At 51.3% G+C, this 21,324-nt stretch overlaps 1 protein-coding gene across 10 annotated transcripts in view; it reads right to left on the bottom strand.

Moving 5' to 3' along the window:
* ARSG (arylsulfatase G) overlaps window positions 1–21,324 on the bottom strand; it is a 130,748-nt gene that overhangs the window by 7,769 nt on the left and 101,655 nt on the right. For all 10 annotated transcript variants that reach the window (XR_007911558.3, XM_051825880.3, XM_051825882.3 and 7 more), the window contains 3 exons: window positions 16,360–16,468; window positions 8,514–8,634; window positions 3,799–3,889 (listed from right to left, as the gene is read on the bottom strand). Coding sequence is in view for 9 of the 10 variants with exons in the window: in XM_051825880.3 (XP_051681840.3) it covers window positions 3,799–3,889; window positions 8,514–8,634; window positions 16,360–16,468 (321 nt within the window). In the remaining variant the exon portion in view is untranslated. The remainder of the gene's footprint in view (window positions 1–3,798; window positions 3,890–8,513; window positions 8,635–16,359; window positions 16,469–21,324) is intronic.

The raw sequence follows: 21,324 nt of genomic DNA on the forward strand, positions 1-21,324 counted from the left end.
TAATATTAAAAAGTCCATAGTACTCAAAGTGATCTACAAACTCAATGGAAATCCTTACAAAAACCCTGACATTTTTTAAAAACTTATCCTAAAATTCACATGAAATCTTAAGGATCCCAGACTAACCCAACCAAACAATCTCATATAAACTAACGGCATGGATTAGAAAGCCAGGGAATAGTCCCTCACATATTTGATCGAATGAGTTTTAATAGGGAAAGGACAGTCTTTTAAACAAATGGTGCTGGGGAAACTGGATCTCAACATATGAAGAATGAAGTTGGAGCCTTCCCTAATAAATATAAACAATGAACTAAAAGTAGATCACAGACCTACATGTAAGACCTTAAACAATAAAACTCTTGGGTCTGGCGCTGTGGCATAGCAGGTTAATCCTCTGCCTGCAGCGCTGGCATCTCATATGGGTGCCAGTTCAAGTGCTGACTCTCCAGCTCTCTGCTGTGACCTGGGAAAGCAGTGGAAGATGGCCCAAGTTCTTGGGCCCCTGCATCCACATGGGAGACACAGAGGAAGCTCCTGACTCCTGGCTTCAGATCGGCACAGCTCCGGCTGTTACAAGCCAACTGGGGAGTGAACCAATGAATGGAAGACACCTCTCTCTCTCTCTCTCTGCCTCTCCTTCTCTGTGTTAACTCTTGACTTTCAAATAAATATTCTTAAAAAAAATTTACTTAAAAAAACAATGAAACTCTTAGAAGAAAAACATGGGGCAAAAGTTTCACAAAGCTGAATCAGGCAAACAGTTTCATGGATGAACACAATCAGACATGAAAGTAGTAACAGAATCTTACACAAACCGTTTCAGAAAATGAGATCCAAGAAACCCTGACACAGACATGACAAAAAAGGAAAACTGAAGACAAAATCGTGACGAATCAAATGCAGCAAGAGTTAAAAAGAACAATTCCATGTCATGATGCATGGTTTATCCAGGAATGTAATGTCAGTGTAACATTTAAAAACCTATCAAGAGAATCCACAACAAAAGGATGGGACATATACGCAGGTGTACACATTTCTGAAAACCCACTAAATGGTGCACTTTAGATCCAGGCCTTTCAGTGTGTGTGAAGTTTGCCTTAATTACTGAAAACAAAAACCAGAAACCTAAACATAGTAAGGTGCCTTAATTGACACCACACGTCAAGACACACTAGTTGTCCTTTTTTTTTTTTTTTAAGATTTTATTTATTTATTTGAGAGGTAAAGCTACAAACAGTGAGAGGGAGAGACAGAAAGGTCTTCCTTCCATTGGTTCACTCCCCAAATGGCCACAAAGGCTGGAGCTGCGCTGATCTGAAGCCAGGAGTCAGGAGCTTCTTCCTGATCTCCCATGCAGGTGCAAGGGCCCAAGGACTTGAGCCATCTTCTACTGCTTTCCCAGGCCATACCAGAGAGCTGGATTGGAAGAGGAGCAACCGGGACTCGAACCGGCGCCCCTATGGGATGCCGGTGCTGCAGGCAGAGGATTAACCTACTGTGCCATGGCGCTGGCCCCAGTTGTCTTTTAAGAGCTGCTCCTGCTTCATGACCACAACACCATAAGCTCAGCACTGAAGGGCACATCACTGACAAACTGAATGCAACAGATTCTTCCAGCTCCCCCCAAAGCAGATGTAGGAAAACAGGATGCGAATTTTAAGGGGCAGGGTGGTGGGGAGGAGACCAGCAATAAGGAACTGGAGCACACCAGTGTTCCATCCTGGTCACAGCGCTTTCAGAGCCCCCGCTCTCCTCCGCCCTGCCCCTCCACTCTCCTGGAAGCCCGGTGACTCCCCAGAACAGGCCTCCCCGGGGATTAGAATTCCTGTCTCGCTGTGATCATTTTAAGCATCCCAATTACTTCATAGCAACATTTATGATTCCAACATCACGGTGCCAAGCACTCTGGCAGGGCTATCACTTCTGAAATTGGCTCACCCTGGAGGTCCCATGCCTTGCAGATAATGTAATGTACGGACTCTAATCTCGAAACTTTTCATCTGAAACCATGACAAACATCCGACTGCTTTGTGTTTTAGATTCTGGAGAATCAAAGCTTCCTAACAGCCCTCAAGTTACGAACTCCAAGAACTTGTTTTGTTTCTATGCCACGTTTTCTTCAGGATCACTTATGTACACTCAGAGAAGAACCATCTTTGGTTTTTATTATATTATTCTTTGAAAAGCTCCAGCATTAAATAATCAAATTGGAATCTGCATTAGATCCCAGATTTTTGCTTTTTTGTCTTTTGCTTTCCATTCATTTAAAAAAAAAGTTAGGGTTCATACTAAGTGTAAGATACTGCACTAAGAACTTCATAATGATAAAGAATAAAGAGCTTAAAGAGGGGACTGCGCTGTGGTACAGTGGGTTAAGCTGCCATCTGTGGGGCGGGCATCCCATACGGGAGCTGGTTCGAGTTCTGACTGTTTCACTTTCAATGCAGCTCCCTGCTAATGCAGCTGGGAAAGCCCAAGTGCTTGGGCTTCCCCAGCGTGGGCAATCCAGAGGAGCTCCTGGCTCCCGGCACTGGCCTGGCCCCACCCTGACCATTGTGGCCATTTGGAGGGTGACCCAGCAGATGGAAGATTCTCTCTCTTTCCCTTTCTCTTTGTAATTCTGACTTACAAAAATAAATCTTTATTAAAAACACAGATAGAGGCCAGCGTTGTGACGTAGTGGGTAAAGCCACCACCTGCAGTGCCGGCATCGTATATGGGCACCAGTTCGAGTCCCGGCTACTCCACTTCCGATCCAGCTCTCTGCTATGGCCTGGGAAAGCAGTAGAAGATGGCCCAAGTGCTTGGGCCCCTGTACCTGTGTGGGAGACCTGGAAGAGGCTCCTGGCTCCTGGCTTCAGATTGGCCCAGCTCTGGCCATTGCAACCATTTAGGGAGTGAACAAGTGGATGGAAGACCTCTCTCTCTTTCTCTCTCTCTCTCTCTCTCTCTCTGAATCTCTATAACCCTGCCTTTCACATAAATAAATAAATCCTTAAAAATAAATAAATAAAGAGCTTAAAGAGTTCTGAGTTTTGAGAGGTTAAAAGTGGTAGAGGAAACAGCACAGGTGCATCAGCGACTGGTTTCTATGGCGCGATGAGGTGGACACCAGAGCTCTCCCAGTTTGCCCAGCAAGGACAACACGAGGCAGCTTTCTGATCAGTGTGGTATCTGGTCTGGGGCCATAAAAGCTCACAGGGATTTTAACATGGATATCAAGGGAGAGGGGCCTAGCTCTCGGAGAAATGAGATCAGAAGGGGAAAGGACCCAGGAGTCCAAGTCTGAATTCAGCCAGCTGCAAGAAGACTCAGAAAACCATGCTGACCCAGGATGACATTTCGAAAACACACAGCGAAGACCGCCGGAGAGAACCAAGACGCAGGGAGGCTTCTCCGGCAGTTTGCTAACTAGACCTCTACAGTCTATTTTCGGCAACAGTCCACCGTCAAGTAAATTACACTTTAAAATATCTCCAGGCTTCCATTTCACGTTCAGCCACACTGGTATTTAAAGCGTAAAATGGAACAGAGCGTGCTCCACATGCAAAGGGGCTGCAGAAACGTGCCTGATGAGCTCGAGCGTGCTGGACACTTGGGCAGCCAGCAGAAAAGCCTCATTTGGGTCCACAGGGCCTGCCGTGAGCCCTTCTGCCAGGCCAGGGTTTGGTGGGTGGCACCGCCAGAGATGCTGAGAGGTCCCCAAAGAGCCACAGCTCAGAGCCCCAAGCGGGAGTCTGAGGGTCCCCATGCAGGCACGCATGCAGGAGGCAGACCTGGGCAGCACCCACTCACCGGTGACGTAGAAGGCCTTGTACTGCCGCAGGCGGACAGTCTGCAGAGCTCCATACTGTCCAGCTGCCCCACTGTTGGGGTGGAACAGCACCTGTGAAAGGCAGCAGGACTGATTAGTGAGACCCCGGGTCCACCCTCCCCAGCAGCCCTGTCCCCACCCCCACACACACACTGGACACAGCCCACCAGCCCACATCGGCCAACTTCCAGAGGTGCCAGCGAACAGTTACTTTGCTGGTTAATTTATCAGCGTGGGTTACAGCTCTGCCCCAGTGGGCAGAAGGTCAGAGTCCTAGGCCAGTACCCACTCTGTAATTTCCAGGGCCCCGTGCAAACTGAGATTCGGGGGTACGTGGCTCACAAATGTGAAATACCAGGATAGACGAGCAGACACTGAAACCCAGCACAGGGCCCTTCAAAATGCAAGCTGGGGTGGGAAGGGTGGGCAGGTGGGTGCTGTGGCTGCACAGGTCCCGTGGCCTGAGACTGGCCCTGCCCGAGCCCCATCCCTCCATGTGAGGATGGGGCCCGGGGACTTGCGTGTTTCACAAGGGTCCCCGGGAGCCCAATGCAAGTGACGCTCAGTTCTCCTGGAACCACAGCTTCCTCGGCACCCAGGCCTGTTCCAGCCCTCCCCTGAGCGACGACGGTGTAACGGGGCATCTGTGACTTCTCCAACAACGGGCACAGCCCAGCCTCTGAGCGCAGACGCCCACACCTATGACTCAGTCCTACTGTACTTGGGCCGAGGAAACCTTTCCTCATCGGGTCACAGATGAAAGAATTACCCCCCCCCCCAAAGAATGGAAACACCTAATTCAGGGCTCCCAAGGGAAGAGGTTGGTAGAAAATAAAAGGGCAGTGTCCTTGGTAGGTTGGTGGGTTTGAGCTGGATGCTTGAGACTGCCCTGGTATGAATCATGACCATATATATTGCTGGAAAGGCGCTTACGTGATTCAAAGTTTCCATGGGGCTTAAAAAAAATGAGAAAAAAAAATGAGAAACATCTGTTGGAGGAGCAGTAAACAGCTGTCTCCCCCACCCCCATTTCACAGCCCTGGGAGGATGCCAGCCCGGGGGGGGGGGGGCTCGCCCCACACCTGCTGCTTCCGTGTTCTCGTGACAATCCCTGCACACGCCCCGCGCGCTCCTGATGACAGCAGGCTCCTTCCAAACAGGAAAAGAAGTTGTAACTGAAAACCTCACTTCTTCCATCCGCGCAGAAAGCCAAGCTCCCACCGCAGGAGACTGTTTTGTTTCCTTCTTGAGATGGCAGGAAGTGGGAGACTTGGAAAACTATTGTCAACGGATCTCTGATGCACTCAGACATCCAGGAGGCGGCGGCCGTCGGTCTGCTGCTCCAGGTCTCCGGCATCATTTGAGTCTGGGGAACAGAAATCCCATCAAGGGTAGGGGGCTGCTGCGGTTGGAATGCTAACGCAGCATCACCAGAGGCGACTTCCAAAACCCAAGAGGAAGCAAAACTGTGGGATGCCTCATTCTCAGAAATGCGTGGCTGGATCCTGAAGAACTCATCCATGCACTTTTTTTTTTTCCTTTGACCAGACTGATTACAGCTTTCTTTGTTTATATCAACATAGGAAGGAGGCTGGCAAATTTACACAAGAATTGCAGCTGAAGATATTCGCTCCACAGATGCCTGGTCTGAATTTCAAACATGATTTTGTCTTCCGTAAACTTGTGTCTCCTTCCTCGCCTTTCTTAGCCGAGCGCGTGTCTGCTTTATTTTGTTTTCTAAGCATGCCAGAGGTCCCTTACGAGGCCAACACTTGCACAGCATCCCCAGAAGGTGGGCTCCTTCCCCCGGGGCCGCCGTCAGGTGGGGGTGCACCGCTCACTGTCCCCACAAGGGGTGGCTGGCACAGTCAGTCCTTTGCCAACCACTCCGATGAGGTCTTTCACCACTAGGGGCCTCCCTAAGAGAAGTGATGGGTGTTCTGGAGCCCAACACCTGGCTCTGTTTCCTCAATGCATAGCTTCTTCCAGCTGAGAGCCAGCAGAGAAACCCGTCCCTGGTCGGCAGTGTTTGGACCTGGTGATGACAGGGATGACTTGACCAGTGGAGACATCAGCACCTGTAGCCTCCATCTGGGAGGCAGGACAGCACAGAGCTGGACTGAGCCTGTGTGCCCCTCCCCCTCCCAGCCTAGATGCGGGTCTAGGAGCAGGGGCAAGAATGTGCAGGATGGGGCCGGCTGCGGTATTTGAACACCATAGATGTGACGTCCCAAGAGGTGGATGAAGAGGGTCACAGAGGCCTATGCAGCGTGAAACCCAGTAGCACACCGTTTGTCCTGAACCTGTCAGTATAACCTGGAGGGGCAGCCACAGGGCCTGTGGCTTGGGGCTGCTTCTCTTCAACTCTCAGTCTCTTGATTTGCAAAACAGGAAAACAGGCAAGGAGGCCAGCACTGTGTCGGCAGGGCAGTGCCGGCATCCCATATGGGCGCCAGTTCTAGTCGAAGCTGCTCCACTTCCGATCCAGCTCTCTGCTATGGCCTGGGGAAGCAGTAGAACATGGCCCAAGTGCTTGGGTCCCTGCACCTGGGTGGGAGACCCAGAAGAAGCTCTTGGCTCCTGGCTTCAGATCAGCCCAGCTCTGGCCATTGTGGCCATTTGGGGAGTGAACCAGCAGATGGAAGACCTCTCTCTCTGTCTCTCCCTCTCACTGTTTGTAACTCTACTTCTCAACTAAAATCGTAGAAAAAAAAAAAAAAAACAGGCAAGAACCCAACTCCTGAGCAACACCCTGCACTGGGGACCCTCGAAAGCCCAGGGCACATATGAAGGTGAACAGCTTGTGTTTATTTAAAATAACCTAAGTTGGGGCTGGTGCTATAGCATGGTGGGTTAAGCCTCCTCCTGCAGTGTTGGCATCCGATAAGGGTGCAAGTTCAAGTCTTGGTTTCCCCACTTCCAATCCAGTTCCCTGCTAATATGCCTGGGAAAGCAGTGGAAGATGGCCCCTGCACCCACGTGGGGGACATGGATGAATCTCCTGGCTCCTGGCTTCGGCCTGGCCCAGCTGTGGCCGTTGTGACCATTTAGGGAGTGAGCCAGAGGATGGAAGATGTCTCTCTCTCTCTCTGCCTCTACCTCTCTATAACTCTGCCTTTAAAATAAATAGGTCTTTAAAAAATAAACTAAGTATACATGTATATATGCATGCATCTTTAGACATCTGTATATTTATCTGTACAAATATAAAATCACTCGCTGACTTCCCCACAGCTGTTGCAATGCAAGACAACTTATTCTCTTTAATCCTATTATTCGGCTATATTAGAGACAGGTGACCAGAGACGACCACAGCCAAACTCAGGGCCAGCAGCTACCCCCTGTTGTCCTGAGTCTTGCCTCAGCCTCTTGGCTCACACCTACAGGGACCTGCTGGGGCCCACAGGTGCCAACCTCTGCGTGCTTCTAACCTTGCTGAAACCCTCCGCAGCTTCCCGCCATTTCACTGTGGTTAGAAGAGCAAGTCAGCCCCCACTCCCACAGGGGCATCCCCACCAGGAGCTTGCGCCTGGCATCCGCAGCCGAGGTTGTCTGAGAACGGAAGCTCCCCCGTGCAGGAGCTGGCGTCCCCAGGCAGGGCCGCCCACGTCAAGGAGCCGCTTCCTGGTGACCCCAAGGATTCTATTCGGAGCCGCGGTAGTAAACACGCAGGAGCGCCTCTCCTGACGTGGCAGATAAGCCTCAGGGTCATGGCCGCTCACTTCCAGCCCCGGCGGAAGCCACCCTGGGGAGCAGGGCGAGGCGCAGCTCTCCAGGGCCAGCACTCCCGGGAGAGGCGCAATCTCCCAGGGGACCTCTGGCCCAGCGGCTGCGTTAAAGGGCACCAAACCGCGGCGGGCCCTGCGGTTGGCCGGGGGAGGGTGAGTGGGAAGGGCAGCTCCAGTGACCACAGCCACCGTGCGTTTGAGCACATCTGAGTCACTTCCAGGTGACCCTCAGAAGAGACATAAATAGACTCTTTGAAGTGCCGGTCCCTGACAAAGCAGCGTGTGCGCTCTTCCGCCTCCGTCCCTCCTCCCACGCCCTCTTCCTTTCGGTGAAAGGAAAACACATGGAAATGACAGGGAAGGGCCACCAGGCCGAAGTTCTGTGTGCTTGACCGTGCACTGAGGAGGGCACTGAGGCCCAAGGTCCCTGCCAAGGCCGCAGAGGGATGTATGTGTCCAGTGCCCGGGCGCAGGGATACAAGACGCTGCCGACCCTGCCATTCCAGACATCTTTGGCTCGTTCGTTCGTTCATCCACTGCGCATGGACAGAATGCGGGCTGCGGGCAGGTGCCGTGAGGTCCACTGAAAACTCAATGGTGAGCTGACAGCTGGGATCCCTGCCTTCAGGAAACTTCTATTCTACTTGGGGAGACCCACCAGGAACAAGTCACAGACACCAGTCAGCCATCTCATGCAACTCACAGAAAATTAAATACATGCGAGGGAGACCATCATCATAGGGGTAAGCACCCACATAGGCCCACCCGTGACGCACAGTTAAACGTGAATCTGGACTGATGAGCTGGCTGGGTGACGGGCACGGAGTGCAAAGCAGGGATCATCTCCCAGGATCCACCCCTCAGGGCTCCTTGCAGGGGCTGACCTTCTGAGGGTAGTTCTGTTTGCACAAAGGCAACAAAGGCCTGGATGAAGAGCCCAGGTGTGGGCCCACGCCTCCGCCACTTACCCTGTGTCCAGTCTGGGACCGGCCCAAGAGCACCTCGGAGACATCCAGACCGTCAAAGTGCCGGCCTTGGGGCAGGCTGGCCCCAGCCAGGGCTACCACAGTGGGGAAAATGTCCAGCACGCTGCAGAGAAGGAGAACCACATTAGCCCAGCTCTCTGACTCCTCCCTGGCCCTGCCACAGTTGAAACCCACCGGACCCAGCCCAGACAGGCACTGACAGCCTCCCACATGGCCGCTCTCCACGCCTGTGTTTCCTCCAGGTTCTGCTCCTCCGAGGGGCAGAATGGTGCAGTGGTTCAGCAGCCAAGCTCTGCGGCCTGAGTTCAAATCCCAGCTGTATCAGCTCAATGCCTCAGTTTTCTAGTCTCGAAAATGGGCGTGATACTAAATGTGCTTGTCTCACAGGGTGGCCATGTGGATGAAAAGGGAAGACCCAGAGAAGCCCTGACACTCAGAAAGTGGTTATTGAATGTCTGCATTACAGCTCACAGGGGCACACCATGAGGAAGGGGTTCTGCACATCACCAACGAGGCCACAGCCACTTGATTTGAGGGAGAGCTGTGTGACAGGTGTCACCAAGAGAACGCTCACTTCATTTTGCATTGCCTGGGTCTCTACTATACATAGTCTTTGTTTAGGATGTCTTGATACAGCAAAGACTCCATCCCCTTTATTTTAGCAAATTTGCGCGTTACGGAAAAGTGAATGCTGTGGCAGGCCATGTCTGGTCTGGCAGTCGAGGTGCTGGTTGAGATGGCACTGCAGTGCCTGGTTTAACTCTCGGCTGCAGCTGTTCCTGACTGCAGCTTCCTGCCAGCACAGACCCTGCAAGACGGCAGTGATGCTCCAGTGAGTGAGTTCCTGCCACCCTCGAGGGGAACTGCATTGAGCTCCCAGCTCCCAGCCCGGCCCCAGCCCAGCCCCAGCCCGGCCCCAGCCTGGCCCCAGCTGTTGCGGGCATTTGGAGAGTGAAGCAGCAGATGGAAGTTCTTTTTCTTTGTCTATCTTATTAATTTTTTCTAAAGTTTTATGGGGGAAAAAGTTAGAACATTCAAAAATATAAAAAGAACAACACACACACAGTCCATCACCCAAAGACAGCTGTTGTTAATATTTTGGTAGATTCTGTTAATTTTTTTTTTTTTTTACAGTCAGCGGTGCAATTTTACTATACCATACGACACATCTCCCTCCAGTCTGCTCCACTCACGTAGGAAAAAACTCTTCAGCAAGAACAAAGGAGCGGCTCTTTCAACAGAGCCATTTGTCTGAGGACCCGGCCAACTGAGTCAGTGGGGCCTGGTGGAGCCAGGAGCCCGGGCCAACGGGAGGCTAGGCTTCCTCCAGGAAGAAGGCCGCGGTCCCTGTGGTGAGGCAGGCAGGAGACTTCAGACTCACGGCCAGGGAGGTCTTGAGGGCTACACCTCCCACTCTCCCCCTCCTGAGGACTGAAGTGGGACTCTCCACCTTTCAGGGGTGACAGAAGGCACCAGCCCACCAACCTCCTCCTCCTCTCTAGGGCTCTGCCTAAAACCCCAGGCCAAACGTCTGCAGCACAGGGAGTGTTTCTGTTTGCCACCAAGCTGGTGGTTTATCTCTTGAGATACTCACTCCAGGAGCTGGCATCGCATTCAGATGCAAAGCCAAGGCGTGCAGAGTCAGCACTCAGAGTACAGAACAGTCCAGAAACCTGTCCAGAGTCCAAGGTACCCGCCACAAACCAGGGAAGCAAAGACGGCAATGCAGTCTGAAAAGGCCAGGGTGGTCTGGGGGTGTCGGTTTAAGTTCTTTCTACACTGTACCCCTAAGAGAGAGTAGCTTCACAGATGGGTCACATCACAGAGCAAGAAAAACAGGAACTGCGTTAGATGTTGAAATGGCTGGTATACTTTCTTTTTCCATCTGATTTTTTTCCCCCTCCATCATGAGGTTAGCATCCTAATTATATAGCACCAAGTCTAATGTTCACGGAATCCCAGTGTCTCAGAGTTTGGCAGGAACCTCAGAGGTACCTCGTCGACCCAGATCACGAAGAAAACCTCTCGCCCACGAGGAAAGCTTCCGCCCGCCCTGTGACTCATGCTGCTCCGGGCGGCCCAGTGCAGCACTGGCCAGCTTGGCTGTCAAAACGTCCTTAAGTAATGCATCGAGACAAGTCCCTGGAGTTCTCCCTGGAAGAGGGAGATGCCCCTGGCACACGCAGCCCCAATGCCACCGCCTGGCTCCGTGTGAACCTTGAGGAAGCATCCGACTGGCAAGGGCTCCCAGCAGTACCCCAGCTCCCCCAGACCTCAAATCTCAACTAAGAAATCGGTCCTGGGTTTCTTCAAAACCAGAAAGACCCAAACCAAACCAAACCAACTGAAAACCTGCACTGTCAAGTTCTCACATTCATTCGGAAGCTTGGCTTGGGGCACAGCCACAGCCCACCCTTTGTGGACAGGGGAGCTTCTTCCTCCATAAAACATGTATCAGGTAGACTGTGTGACTGCCGTGATACAAAAATGAATACATAATTAGTATATACTAAACCATTTTATTCCACCTAAAAGTCCCCTTTTTCCCTTGCTATTATAAAAGAATTTTAAAATGTTCGAGGTCCCTAAGCATCCCTGTGTCTCTGACCTGACAGAGAAACAGCCCCGGCTTCTGACCAAGGAAGCTCCGCTCCCAAGGAAGACCTTTCGGCGATGAGAAGGGCTGGCCAGAGCCTGTGCCTGAAAGGCGAGGGCTGAGAGGCTGTCCCGGCAGCGGGCAAAGACTTCTTTGCAGGTTCCATCCCCCTGTGAACACACTTCATGAGGCCTCTTCTCCTCTCATGGCTGCAGCTCACAGGGGGAGGGACTTGCTCCCAGTGGAAGCCTGGGTGGGCTTCAGGGCACTGACAGAACTCAGGCGCCCTGCTGACTCGTCCTGGGGATGCAGGGAGGGGTCAGGGGAGGGGTGTCCTAGAGGCCCAGGATGTCTAATCTGGGAAAAAGGAAGTGAGAAGAGGCAGGAGCAATTCAGGAAGGACTCAGGTGCTGGGCCTAGAAGCAGCTCTTTTTGGTTTTCAATTTTTGTTTTTAATTATTTGTTAATTTATTTTAGAGGGAGGGAGGGAGGGGGCAAGAGAGAGTTCTTATGCACTGGTTCACTTCCCCAGATGCCCATATCAGAGCTGGACTTCCATTCCCATGGGGGTGACAGGGACCCAAGTACTTGAGCCATCACCTGCTGCCACCCAGGGTGTGCATTAGCAGGAGGCACTCCGGTGTGGGACATGGGAGTCTTAACCAGCATCTAACTTCCGGGCAAACTGCCTGCCCCGGGAGGGTTCTCTGTCCCTGGGGCACAAAGGCAATTCTCTTCCTGCACTTGGTTCTCAGCTTCTTCCTTGATTGCCAGTCCCTGTCATTGCCGCCTAGTCAAGCTAGGTCCCTACCCGACCTGGTCTCGGCCACACAGCAGGGATCTGAGTGAAGCCTGTGTCTGTGTTTGACCTGGTAGTTCCCCCTAGTCACCCCATGAGCAACCCTCATATCCCTCCTAGAGGCCAGCACAGCCCAATTTCAGGGAGAACACGGTCTCAGAGCATCAGGGGATGCCCAAAAGCAACCCACGCATATCCCTTCCAAAGCAGAGCCCAGAGGGGCCAGGAGTGGGCTTGGGGTGTGACCACCTCCCCATCCCCCCATTCCCACCGTCCACTGCCAGACCCGGGGAAGTGTGGCCAGGCTGTGTGGGACAGTGACGCCTAAACCACGGGGCACTGACGTGAACAGACTGCTTGCAGCTTCTGCTCCTGGGACCTGGGTCTGTGCCTCAGGACAGGACGGAGAGTGCTGAATCCCCCGGCTGCCTTGTGACTCCTCCAGACACATGAGGACAGCCACAAGACAGCCCCTGGACACTCTGCTCTCCCGGCTCGGCGGCAGCTTAGCTGTTTTCCAGATGCGGTTATCTCGGGTCCTTTCTACCGCTGCAGTCACCTCACACTGGCCCCAGTCCATCTCCGAGAGCCTGGTGCTCCTCCCTGAACAAGATGGGGACTCCAAGCTCGGCTGCAGGGCAGCCCTGCGCCTTCCTGAACGTGGCTAAGGGGAGGGGCACTCAAACGCTCGTTCTCAACCTGCCTGCTTTTGTCCTCGCAGGGGACATCTGCTGCTTCCTGGAAACATTTTGTTTATCCCGGCTGGGAGGAGGGGTGGCTTCTGGCATCTGGAGGGTAGAGGCCAAAGGTGCTACTGAACATCCTAAATTGCACAGGACAGTGCCCCACAGCAAATCATCTTTAGCCCAAAATGTCAATGATGACAAGCTTGAGAAACCCTGCATCACCGTTAACATTCTATTTATTTATTTATTTTCATTTTACTTGAAAGGCAAAGAAACAGAGGGAGAAATTAGAGACAGAGACAGTTCTTCCATCTGCTGGTTCAGTCCCCAAATGCCTATAACAGCCAGGACTGGGCCAGGCCAAAGCCAGGAGCCTGGAACTCAACCTGGGTGTCGCACGTGGGTGGCAGGAGTCCAAGCACTTGGCCACTACCTGCTGCCTCCCAAGATGTGCAGCAGCAGGAAGCTGGAGAGGAAAAAGAATAGCCGGGTGTTGCGCCCAGCATTCTAATACAGGATGCAGGCGTCCCCAGTGGCAACTTCACTGCTGCACCAAACTAATGGCTACCCCTGCATTAGAGTCTTAGATCAAAACACCTATCACGACTTTCCCACGGGCTCCCAAAGCTCCTCCATACCAGGGGTTCCTATCCGACTGGCTCACAGTCTGTCTCCCCAGTCCCTGGAGCAATGCTGCACCCACAGGTGGACACAACAGACGCCTGTAGAATAAATGAATTGTCCCCATTATGAGTTGTGTCACAGGACTTTGGGAACAAGTCACATGCAAGCCCTTTCTCTAATCTTTTCCTTACATCACCTGGGTGCATACCTGAATCCCAGTGATGGTTATCTCTAAAAGAGAACAAGAAGCAGGCTAGCTTAGCCTGGTGGTTAGGATGCCTGTGTCTCACATCAGCGTAGCCGGGTTCAATACCTGGTGCTGTCTCCTGACTCCAGCTTCCTGCCAATGCAGACCCTGGGAAGCAAAAGGGGTGGCTCAAGTCCCTGGGCTCTTATTACCTACTTGGGAGACCTGAGGTGAGTTCCCAGTTTCACCCCACCCAGCCCAGGCCAGGAGGGAGGAGTGAGCTGCCAGAAGTGCTCTGTTTCTTGCTCTCTCATTCCCTCTCAAATAAATACATTTTTATCATTTGTTTTAATTTCTAAACATTTTTATTTCAAACCTCTTTTCACCCCTCCCCAAAAAGACATGGGTTAGTACAGCAATCATAAAAACGAGATACAAACACAAGAGTCAAATGTCTCCTGCACTGACACTTACAAAAACCTGAGAATTGTACACGAGGCTTCCAAACAGAACCTGTAGCAGCTACTAACGTCCCTCTACGAGTGTCAAATATGCCTATTAACACAGTATACATTTTTATCATTTAAAAAATAAAGATAGCCAGTGGGTGTGGTGTGCCCCCCCCCCCCCCGCCCCTCACATGCCTTTTCACCATTCACTCCGTAGTATTCTATATTCATGTGAGTGCTGACATCAAGGTGACGACTCTCGGATGACCCTAATTCCCCAGGGCCACTGGAATACAGGTTGAAGGGACTCTGACACCTTAGCTTTCAGCGGCTTAAGGGTGTCATCCCTGACCTAGAAGGAAATCTGTGTCCCTCTGAGGACTAAAGATCAGCACTGTTGGGTGCCAGGTGGGCTCCCAAGAATCTTCTCCAGTGGGGCTCTTAATCCATTTCTCCCTGGGACTGACCCTGAGAGTCAGGAGAAAGGGTAACAGACACCTAGTGGCCTTCTACCCAGCAGGGAAGCTCCGCCCAGATCTGCTTTACATGAATTCACAGGAGGAAATCCCAAGAGGGTGAGTCTCTGCAGGCAAAACTTTCCAGGTGCATTTCAACACCAGAAAAAATCCTGGAGCAGGTGTCTGACCCAGTGGTTAATATGCCCAAGTCTCCTATCATAGTGCCTGGGTTCAATTCCCAGCTGTGGCTCCTGACTCCAGCTTCCCAGTAATGCAGATTGTAGGGGGCCAGTGGTGATGGCCAGTTACTGGGTTCCTGACACCCACACGGGAGACCTGGATTGAGCTCCCAGTTCCCAGCTGCAGCCCTGGCCCAGACCAGGGCCACATCGGGCATTTGGGGAATGAACCAGCAGATGGGGGAACTCTCTCTCTCTCTTCCGCTTCTCAAAAAAAGAAATAAATAAGGTGATTGATGGATATAGATATTCTAAGAAGAGTCATTAAGGTATGCTGTTGATATCCTCATAAAATTCCAGGGGCCTTCAAGCAAATGCTACCTTGCACCAAGAATGCTTGCCTTGGTCACCAAACTGTCCCTCAGTCAGCTGTCACCTCTGAGGCCTTCGATCTTCAGTGAGATGATGCAGTTATATCATGGTGCCACAGCTGACCGTGAGCGTAAACACCCTTCTCCAATGCGAAGCAGCCGCTTGGTTTCTGGTGATGTAACTAGAAAGATGGCTGAGCTATTTGTGCATGTGCAGCCTAGCCCGTGAACACTTGGCCCCCCTCGATAAGCACTCTCACTACACCAAGTCAGCCCTATAAAAAGCAGCCCGCCTGGCCCTCTTCCCGGCCGGCCTGACATCACAGATTCCAGGCTGCGCTGTTGTTGTCACACCTGCTGGCACCCGCTGACAGCGTGCTGCCTCCGCCTGATTACACAGGGCCGACCCTGAGTGCCTGGGGGCCCTGCGGGCTGCCAGGCGTGATGCCTACCCACCCCCTACAGTGGCCTCGAGAGCTGTTTACCCTTTCTTTCCCATGGGATTCCTCCCCAGTGGGTCTGGGGAGGCAGGAGGAGGCCGATGACTCTTCCCTCGTTCCACTGGGTTCTTTATGCAGGAATACACCATGCTACTTGTGAAGAGTCTAACTAGGAAACTGATATTTAAGAAGACCTAACCTCTGAGCACACAAACTAGTGTCTATGGCAGAGAGGGCCCTAGTCAGAGAATACAGGGCAGAGCCGTGGAGAAGAGCCCCCAATTGAATCAGCAAGAAGCCAAGAAGCCCCCATTGCAAGCCATGATTCCACTTGGGACGGCATTGCTTTCAGATCCACACACCACAGCCAGGTTCTTTGCCAAGGAGATGGCCTCCTGGACCGTGCCGTCACAGGGAGATAAGGATGACAGAGAGATAGGATATCTACAGTGGTCCTTCAGATAAAGGAAGCAGCCAGAGACTCATCTGGTTGGAGAAGCTTGTCAGCAGCAGGAACAAGTCCTCATTCTTCCCCTCCTGGCCTGATGAGGCCACCTCCCTTTCCCCTCCCCTCTGGGACATCTGGACTCCTGTCTTGGGGCCGTCTGATGGCCAATGATGTGCAGGCTTCTTACCGTCACCCCTAGGACACCCAACAACCTTCAGGCTGGAATGCTGAGGGCTCAAAGGATCAACAACGCACCGTCAGCATGGCCCAGGCCCACATGGGAGATGCTGCTGCTGTGGCTTTCTCTGCAGAAGACACGGCCAAGACCAGCACTGAGGATGTGAGACCAACCCAAGCCCCTCTTCTCTCAGCCATGAACCCCAGAGGATGCTTGCGTCCCACTGCACCATGACTTTAACTAGTACATGGAATTCTCAAGGCAAATCCACACTGCAGCTCTCTGAGTTTTGGAAGTCTCAGGGAGCACCCAGGCTAGCCAGGCTGTGAACGTGCCTATGAGGTCTCTCGTTACCCAGGCATCCATTGTCCTTGTTCTAAACCCCAACATCTCAGAGTAGTCTGGTCTCATACCTTAATAAGGCAGCGCTGGTGACATTGGCTGGGATTCTGCCTGGCCAGTAAGCCAGTGCCGGGACCCGGTGTCCTCCTTCCCAGGTGGTCTGCTTGGCTGGACTTCCCCCTGTGAGAGGAAGGGGAGGGGCAGTTGATTCGAAGACAAGGGCGACTCAGCTAAAAGCTGGTGTCTGGGGGAACAGTTCCTCTCCAAGAGTTTCCGATAATCCCCACAAAGGAACGCTTTTCTTTGTTATTAACCAAATATCCCCCCCCCCCAACTGTCTTGTATCTTTCAAGATGTGTTTTTATTTTACTGGATTTCACAATGTAAACACAAGTTTCGGTCACTATTGAATCCTGCCACTTTTTGAGTATTTCCTGTATGACATTTACTTACTGACTTACTTCTCATCTGTCTCCACATCATAAAACATCATCGGTTTTGTGCACTTGATACATAATGGGTACTTAACAAATGTCTGTGGCATAAATAAATCTGTCTTCCTACCAATCATAATATGCCTATCTATTTAGGATGAAAAATGCAATTATTTGAAAAGAGACACAGGAAGGCATTTTCCTCGCTATTTGATCTGCCTGATACCCAACAAATGATCTGCCATGGATTTTATTGTTTTGCTTTGCTTTACTTTGTTTTTGTTTGAACTGATGAGTTGTTCTGATGTTGTGGAAACTCTTGCCTCTTAGGGGGAGGTAAGAACAATTTACGTGCAATCTATGAATTTCCACATTAGTAATTCAAAGAATTATTTTTGTAACCACCAAGCCAAAAATGACCACCAGAGTAAGGATGGCCAGAGGGCTGGAAGAGATGAGGTCATGTTTTATGGAAACATCCTGAATACATGTTGCATTGAATTAACCATGACCATCCCCACCACTCCCACACACACTCCACCCTCATCCTGGTTGAGCCAGAGGCCAAAGATTCCACAAAGTTAGCGTGTACAAAGCCCTTCCAAGGCAAACGCTTTCTGTGGCTCACTCACTGTGGTCATGCAACCTCCCTGCGTTTGGCTGGTGTGAAAAACACAAGCAATCATGAGGAGGGGTGGGGCGGGGGGACAAGATGAAAGCTGCTGTCACTGTGCACTCAGGCTGCTGAAGACGGGACCTTTGATGTCGCTGGCCCAGCACCCCATACCGGAAATGTTCAGCATTCTTGCAACTTTCTCATAACCAGCCTTGGAGTCCCCCAACTGTGGAAGTAAGAAACAAAACACAAAACAACTCCCATCCTATGGACTGTTTATGTTTAAGGGTGTGGAGCTTGAGAAACCAAATGAAGGCCCTGCAGAATGAGTGAGAAGCTCTTTGATCTCACCCAATGTTGCTCAAGAATATTCCTCCCTTCAAGAGCCATGCCTCTCATAAATACACAGAGCACCCACCCCAATTACAGACACCCATGGAGCAGAGAAGCCAGAACTGCAGCAAGCACCAAACGCATTTCCACGAGACTTTGGAATGCATGACTTATGCTTCAGCCACAGAGCAGCACACGCGGCAGCTCTGTGAATAATTCTAGCCCCACGGGGGCCTCTGCATGGAGGCTTGGGGTGCGTGAAGACATACAGCCTGTTTGTTTGCATGCCCATGGTGTACAACATTCAAATGAACTTGCTTAACCTTTGGGGCCAGACGCTAAGGGAAGGTCAAGGCTCTCGTTCCAAGAAGCAAACCATTAGCTCTGATGGTCAACCAGAGGGCAGGAGCTGCGGGTCTGCTCTGGGACAGCAGTGGGGCAGGCTTGGCACGCGGGATTGGCTCCCTGCCTGAGCATGTTTCTGGAAGGGTAAACTGGCCTCTAATTAATAAATTTGCTAATTGGTCTTCACCACTAGGGATTCTGCTTGTTTGCCACGACCCTTTGTGCTGCTCTTTTGCAAGTGACTGATTTTCCCAAAACCTGATTTCAGAAGGGAGCTGAAAGCCCGAGGGGGCAGGAGGAATTCATCCGGTCATAACACACATCTGAGTCAACAAGGTGGACAGTCCACATGCAAAGGTTCAGGAATGAAGAGAAGGAAAGAAAAAGATGGGCAGAGAGAAGCCCCTCTCTCTGTCTTGAGGCTGACCAGGTCAACTCAGACGGCACCTTGGTTTTGGCTTTGACAGAAAGACACAATTATATATCCCAGCCACGCAAATAATCACAGGCCCGCAGACCTTGTACTCAAAAGGAATTCAGCTCTAAAAAGTCCAAGTGTGGGCAAGCAATTATTTTTTTTTAAATGTATTTATCACCCACAACATGGATACTATCCTTTTCATCTCAGTTTCTCACGGGCACCACTAAGGGTGCACAGAGTCTGGGAAGATCCAGAGAGAACCGCCCGTGCATTCCAGGGCTCTGGGCTCTAACTCTCGGATGCATGGGCTTGCGTCAAGCAGCACTCACTGTGGTTTCTTTATTTTCATTAATCATTTGTTTTACTTGAAAGGCACAGAGAAACAGGGAGCTCTCATTTGGTGGATCATTCCCTCATGTTTGCCCCAGCTGGAGCTGGACCAGGCCAAAGCTGGAGGCTAGGAACGCAATCCAGGTCTCCCAGGTGGGTAGAGGGACCCAACCAGTTGAGCCATCCCCTGCTGCCTCCCAGGGTACACACTAGCAGGAAGCTGGAAGTGGGAATGGAGATGGGACTTGAACTCAGGCCCTGTGATGTGGAATGAGGACATCCCTAGAGGCATCTTGATCGGGACACCAAACACCAACCCCTATTGTGGTTTATTTACACAACCAAAGGGTAAATTCCAGGATAGCTTCCCCGAATCCCCTAAAACTCTCCAGTGACATCTGTTCCTACTAATGGAAATGCATTCTGAGTTAACCATAATATGAACAATATTCCTACTTATTGAACTCTGAGTAAGTATCAAGTTAAGTACTCCTAACATAATATTAAGTGCGTCCCTGCATTATCTCATTGAATTGATGACAACCTTTTGAACTAGGTAGTATGGAACCTTATTTTTCAGGTGAGGAAACCAAAGCTCACAGAGACCAAGCAATTTGCCCAAGGTCACACAGTCAGCAAATAGTAAACCCAGAATTTGAATCCAGGTCCAATAATACAAATAGCATTTTCACCCACTAAACTTTCAGGGGCATCGGAACCCATCCTAAAATGCATATTAGAATGACTGGGGGTGAAGGGAGGCCAGCATTGTAGCACAGCAGCTTAAGCTGCTGCCTGTGGCACCGACATCCGATATGGGCACTGGTTCGAGTCTCTGCTGCTCCACTTCTGATCCAGTTCCCTACTAATGCACCTGGGAAAGCAGCAGAAGATGGTCCAAGTCCTTGGTCCCTGTACCCACGTGGGAGACCCAGAAGAAGCTCCTGGCTCCTGGCTTCAGATTGGCTCTGCCCTGGTCATTGCAGCCACTTGAAAGGACCCCCCCAACACACACACACACACACACACACACACACACACCTCTCTCTCCCTCTCCCTATGCAACTCTATCTTTCAAATAAATAAATCTTAAAAGAGAGAGAGAGAGAGAATGACAATAAATCTTAAAAAAAAAAAAAAGACTGGGGAGCTTTTTTTTTTTTTTTAAGATGTATTTATTTATTTGAAAGGCAAAGTTATAGAGGTCTTCCATCTGTTGCTTCACTTCCCAAATGGCTGCACAGCCCAGAGCTGCGCTGATCCGAAGCCAGGAGCCAGGAGCTTCTTCCAGGTCTCCCATGTGGGTGCAGGGGCCCAAGGACTTGGGCCATCTTCTACTGTTTTTCCAGGCCACAGCAGAGAGCTGGATCGGAAGTAGAGCAGCTGGGACTCGAACCAGTGCCCATATGGGATGCCGGCACTGCAGGTGGGGCCTTTACCTGCTATGTGACAGAACCGGACCCTGAGGAAGCTTCTTAGAAATACCCATACAGCTGGGGCTGGCACTGTGGTGTAGCGGTGAAGCCTCCACCTGCAGTGCCAGTTTGAGTCCTGGCTGCTCCACTTCTGATCCAGCTCTCTGCTATGGCCTGGAAGCAGTAGAAGATGGCTCAGGTCCTTGGGCCCCTGCACTCACATGGGAGACCCGGAAGACACTCCTGGCTCCTGGCTTCAGGTCACAGCTCCAGCCGTTGTGACCAATTAGTGAGTGAACCAGCAGATGGAAGACCTCTCTCTCTGCCTCTCCTCTCTCTGTGTAACTCTTTTAAATAAATAAATAAATCTTTAAAAAGGCTAGCACCATGGTTCACTAGGCTAATCCTCCACCTGCAGCGCCGGTACCCTGGGTTCTATTCCCAGTTGCTCCTCTTCCAGTCCAGCTCTCTGCAGTGGCCCGGGAAGGCAGTGGAGGATGGCCCAAGTGTTTGGGCTCCTGCACCGGCATGGGAGACCAGGAGGAAGTACCTGACTCCTGGCTTCGGATCAGTGCAGTGCACCAGCCGTAGCAGCTATTTGGGGGGTGAACCAACAGAAGAAAGACCTTTCTCTCTGTCTCTCTCTCTCTCACTGTCTAACTCTGCCTATAAATAAATATATATATATATATATATATATATATATATATATATATTTAAGAGTTTATCTTAAGAAAAAAAAGAAATACCCATACAGGGGCCAGCATTGTGGTGTAGCAGGTTAGGCTACCACCTTCAACACCAGCAAGTCCCAGCTGCTCTACTTCCAATCCAGCTCCCTGCTAATGCACCTGGGAAAGCAGAGGAAGATGGCTCAAGTGCTTGGGCCCCTGCCACACATGTGGGAGACCCAGATGGAGTTCCAGGCTCCTGGCTTCCACATGACCCAGCCCCAATCATTGCAGCCATTTGGACAGTGAGTGAACCAGTGATGGTAGATCTCTCTCTCCTCCCCCCACCCCATAACTCTGCCTTTCAAACAAATAAAGAAATATTTACATACCAGGGCCCCTTTCCCAGAGACTCTGATTTCATTGGCCTGGGGTGGGACCTGGACATTAATATCTTAGTGCTCTTGGTGA

This window comes from Oryctolagus cuniculus, chromosome 17 (genome assembly GCF_051225735.1).
Source record: "Oryctolagus cuniculus isolate XC-2025 breed Fujian yellow rabbit chromosome 17, ASM5122573v1, whole genome shotgun sequence".
Classification (NCBI taxonomy): Eukaryota; Metazoa; Chordata; class Mammalia; order Lagomorpha; family Leporidae; genus Oryctolagus; species Oryctolagus cuniculus.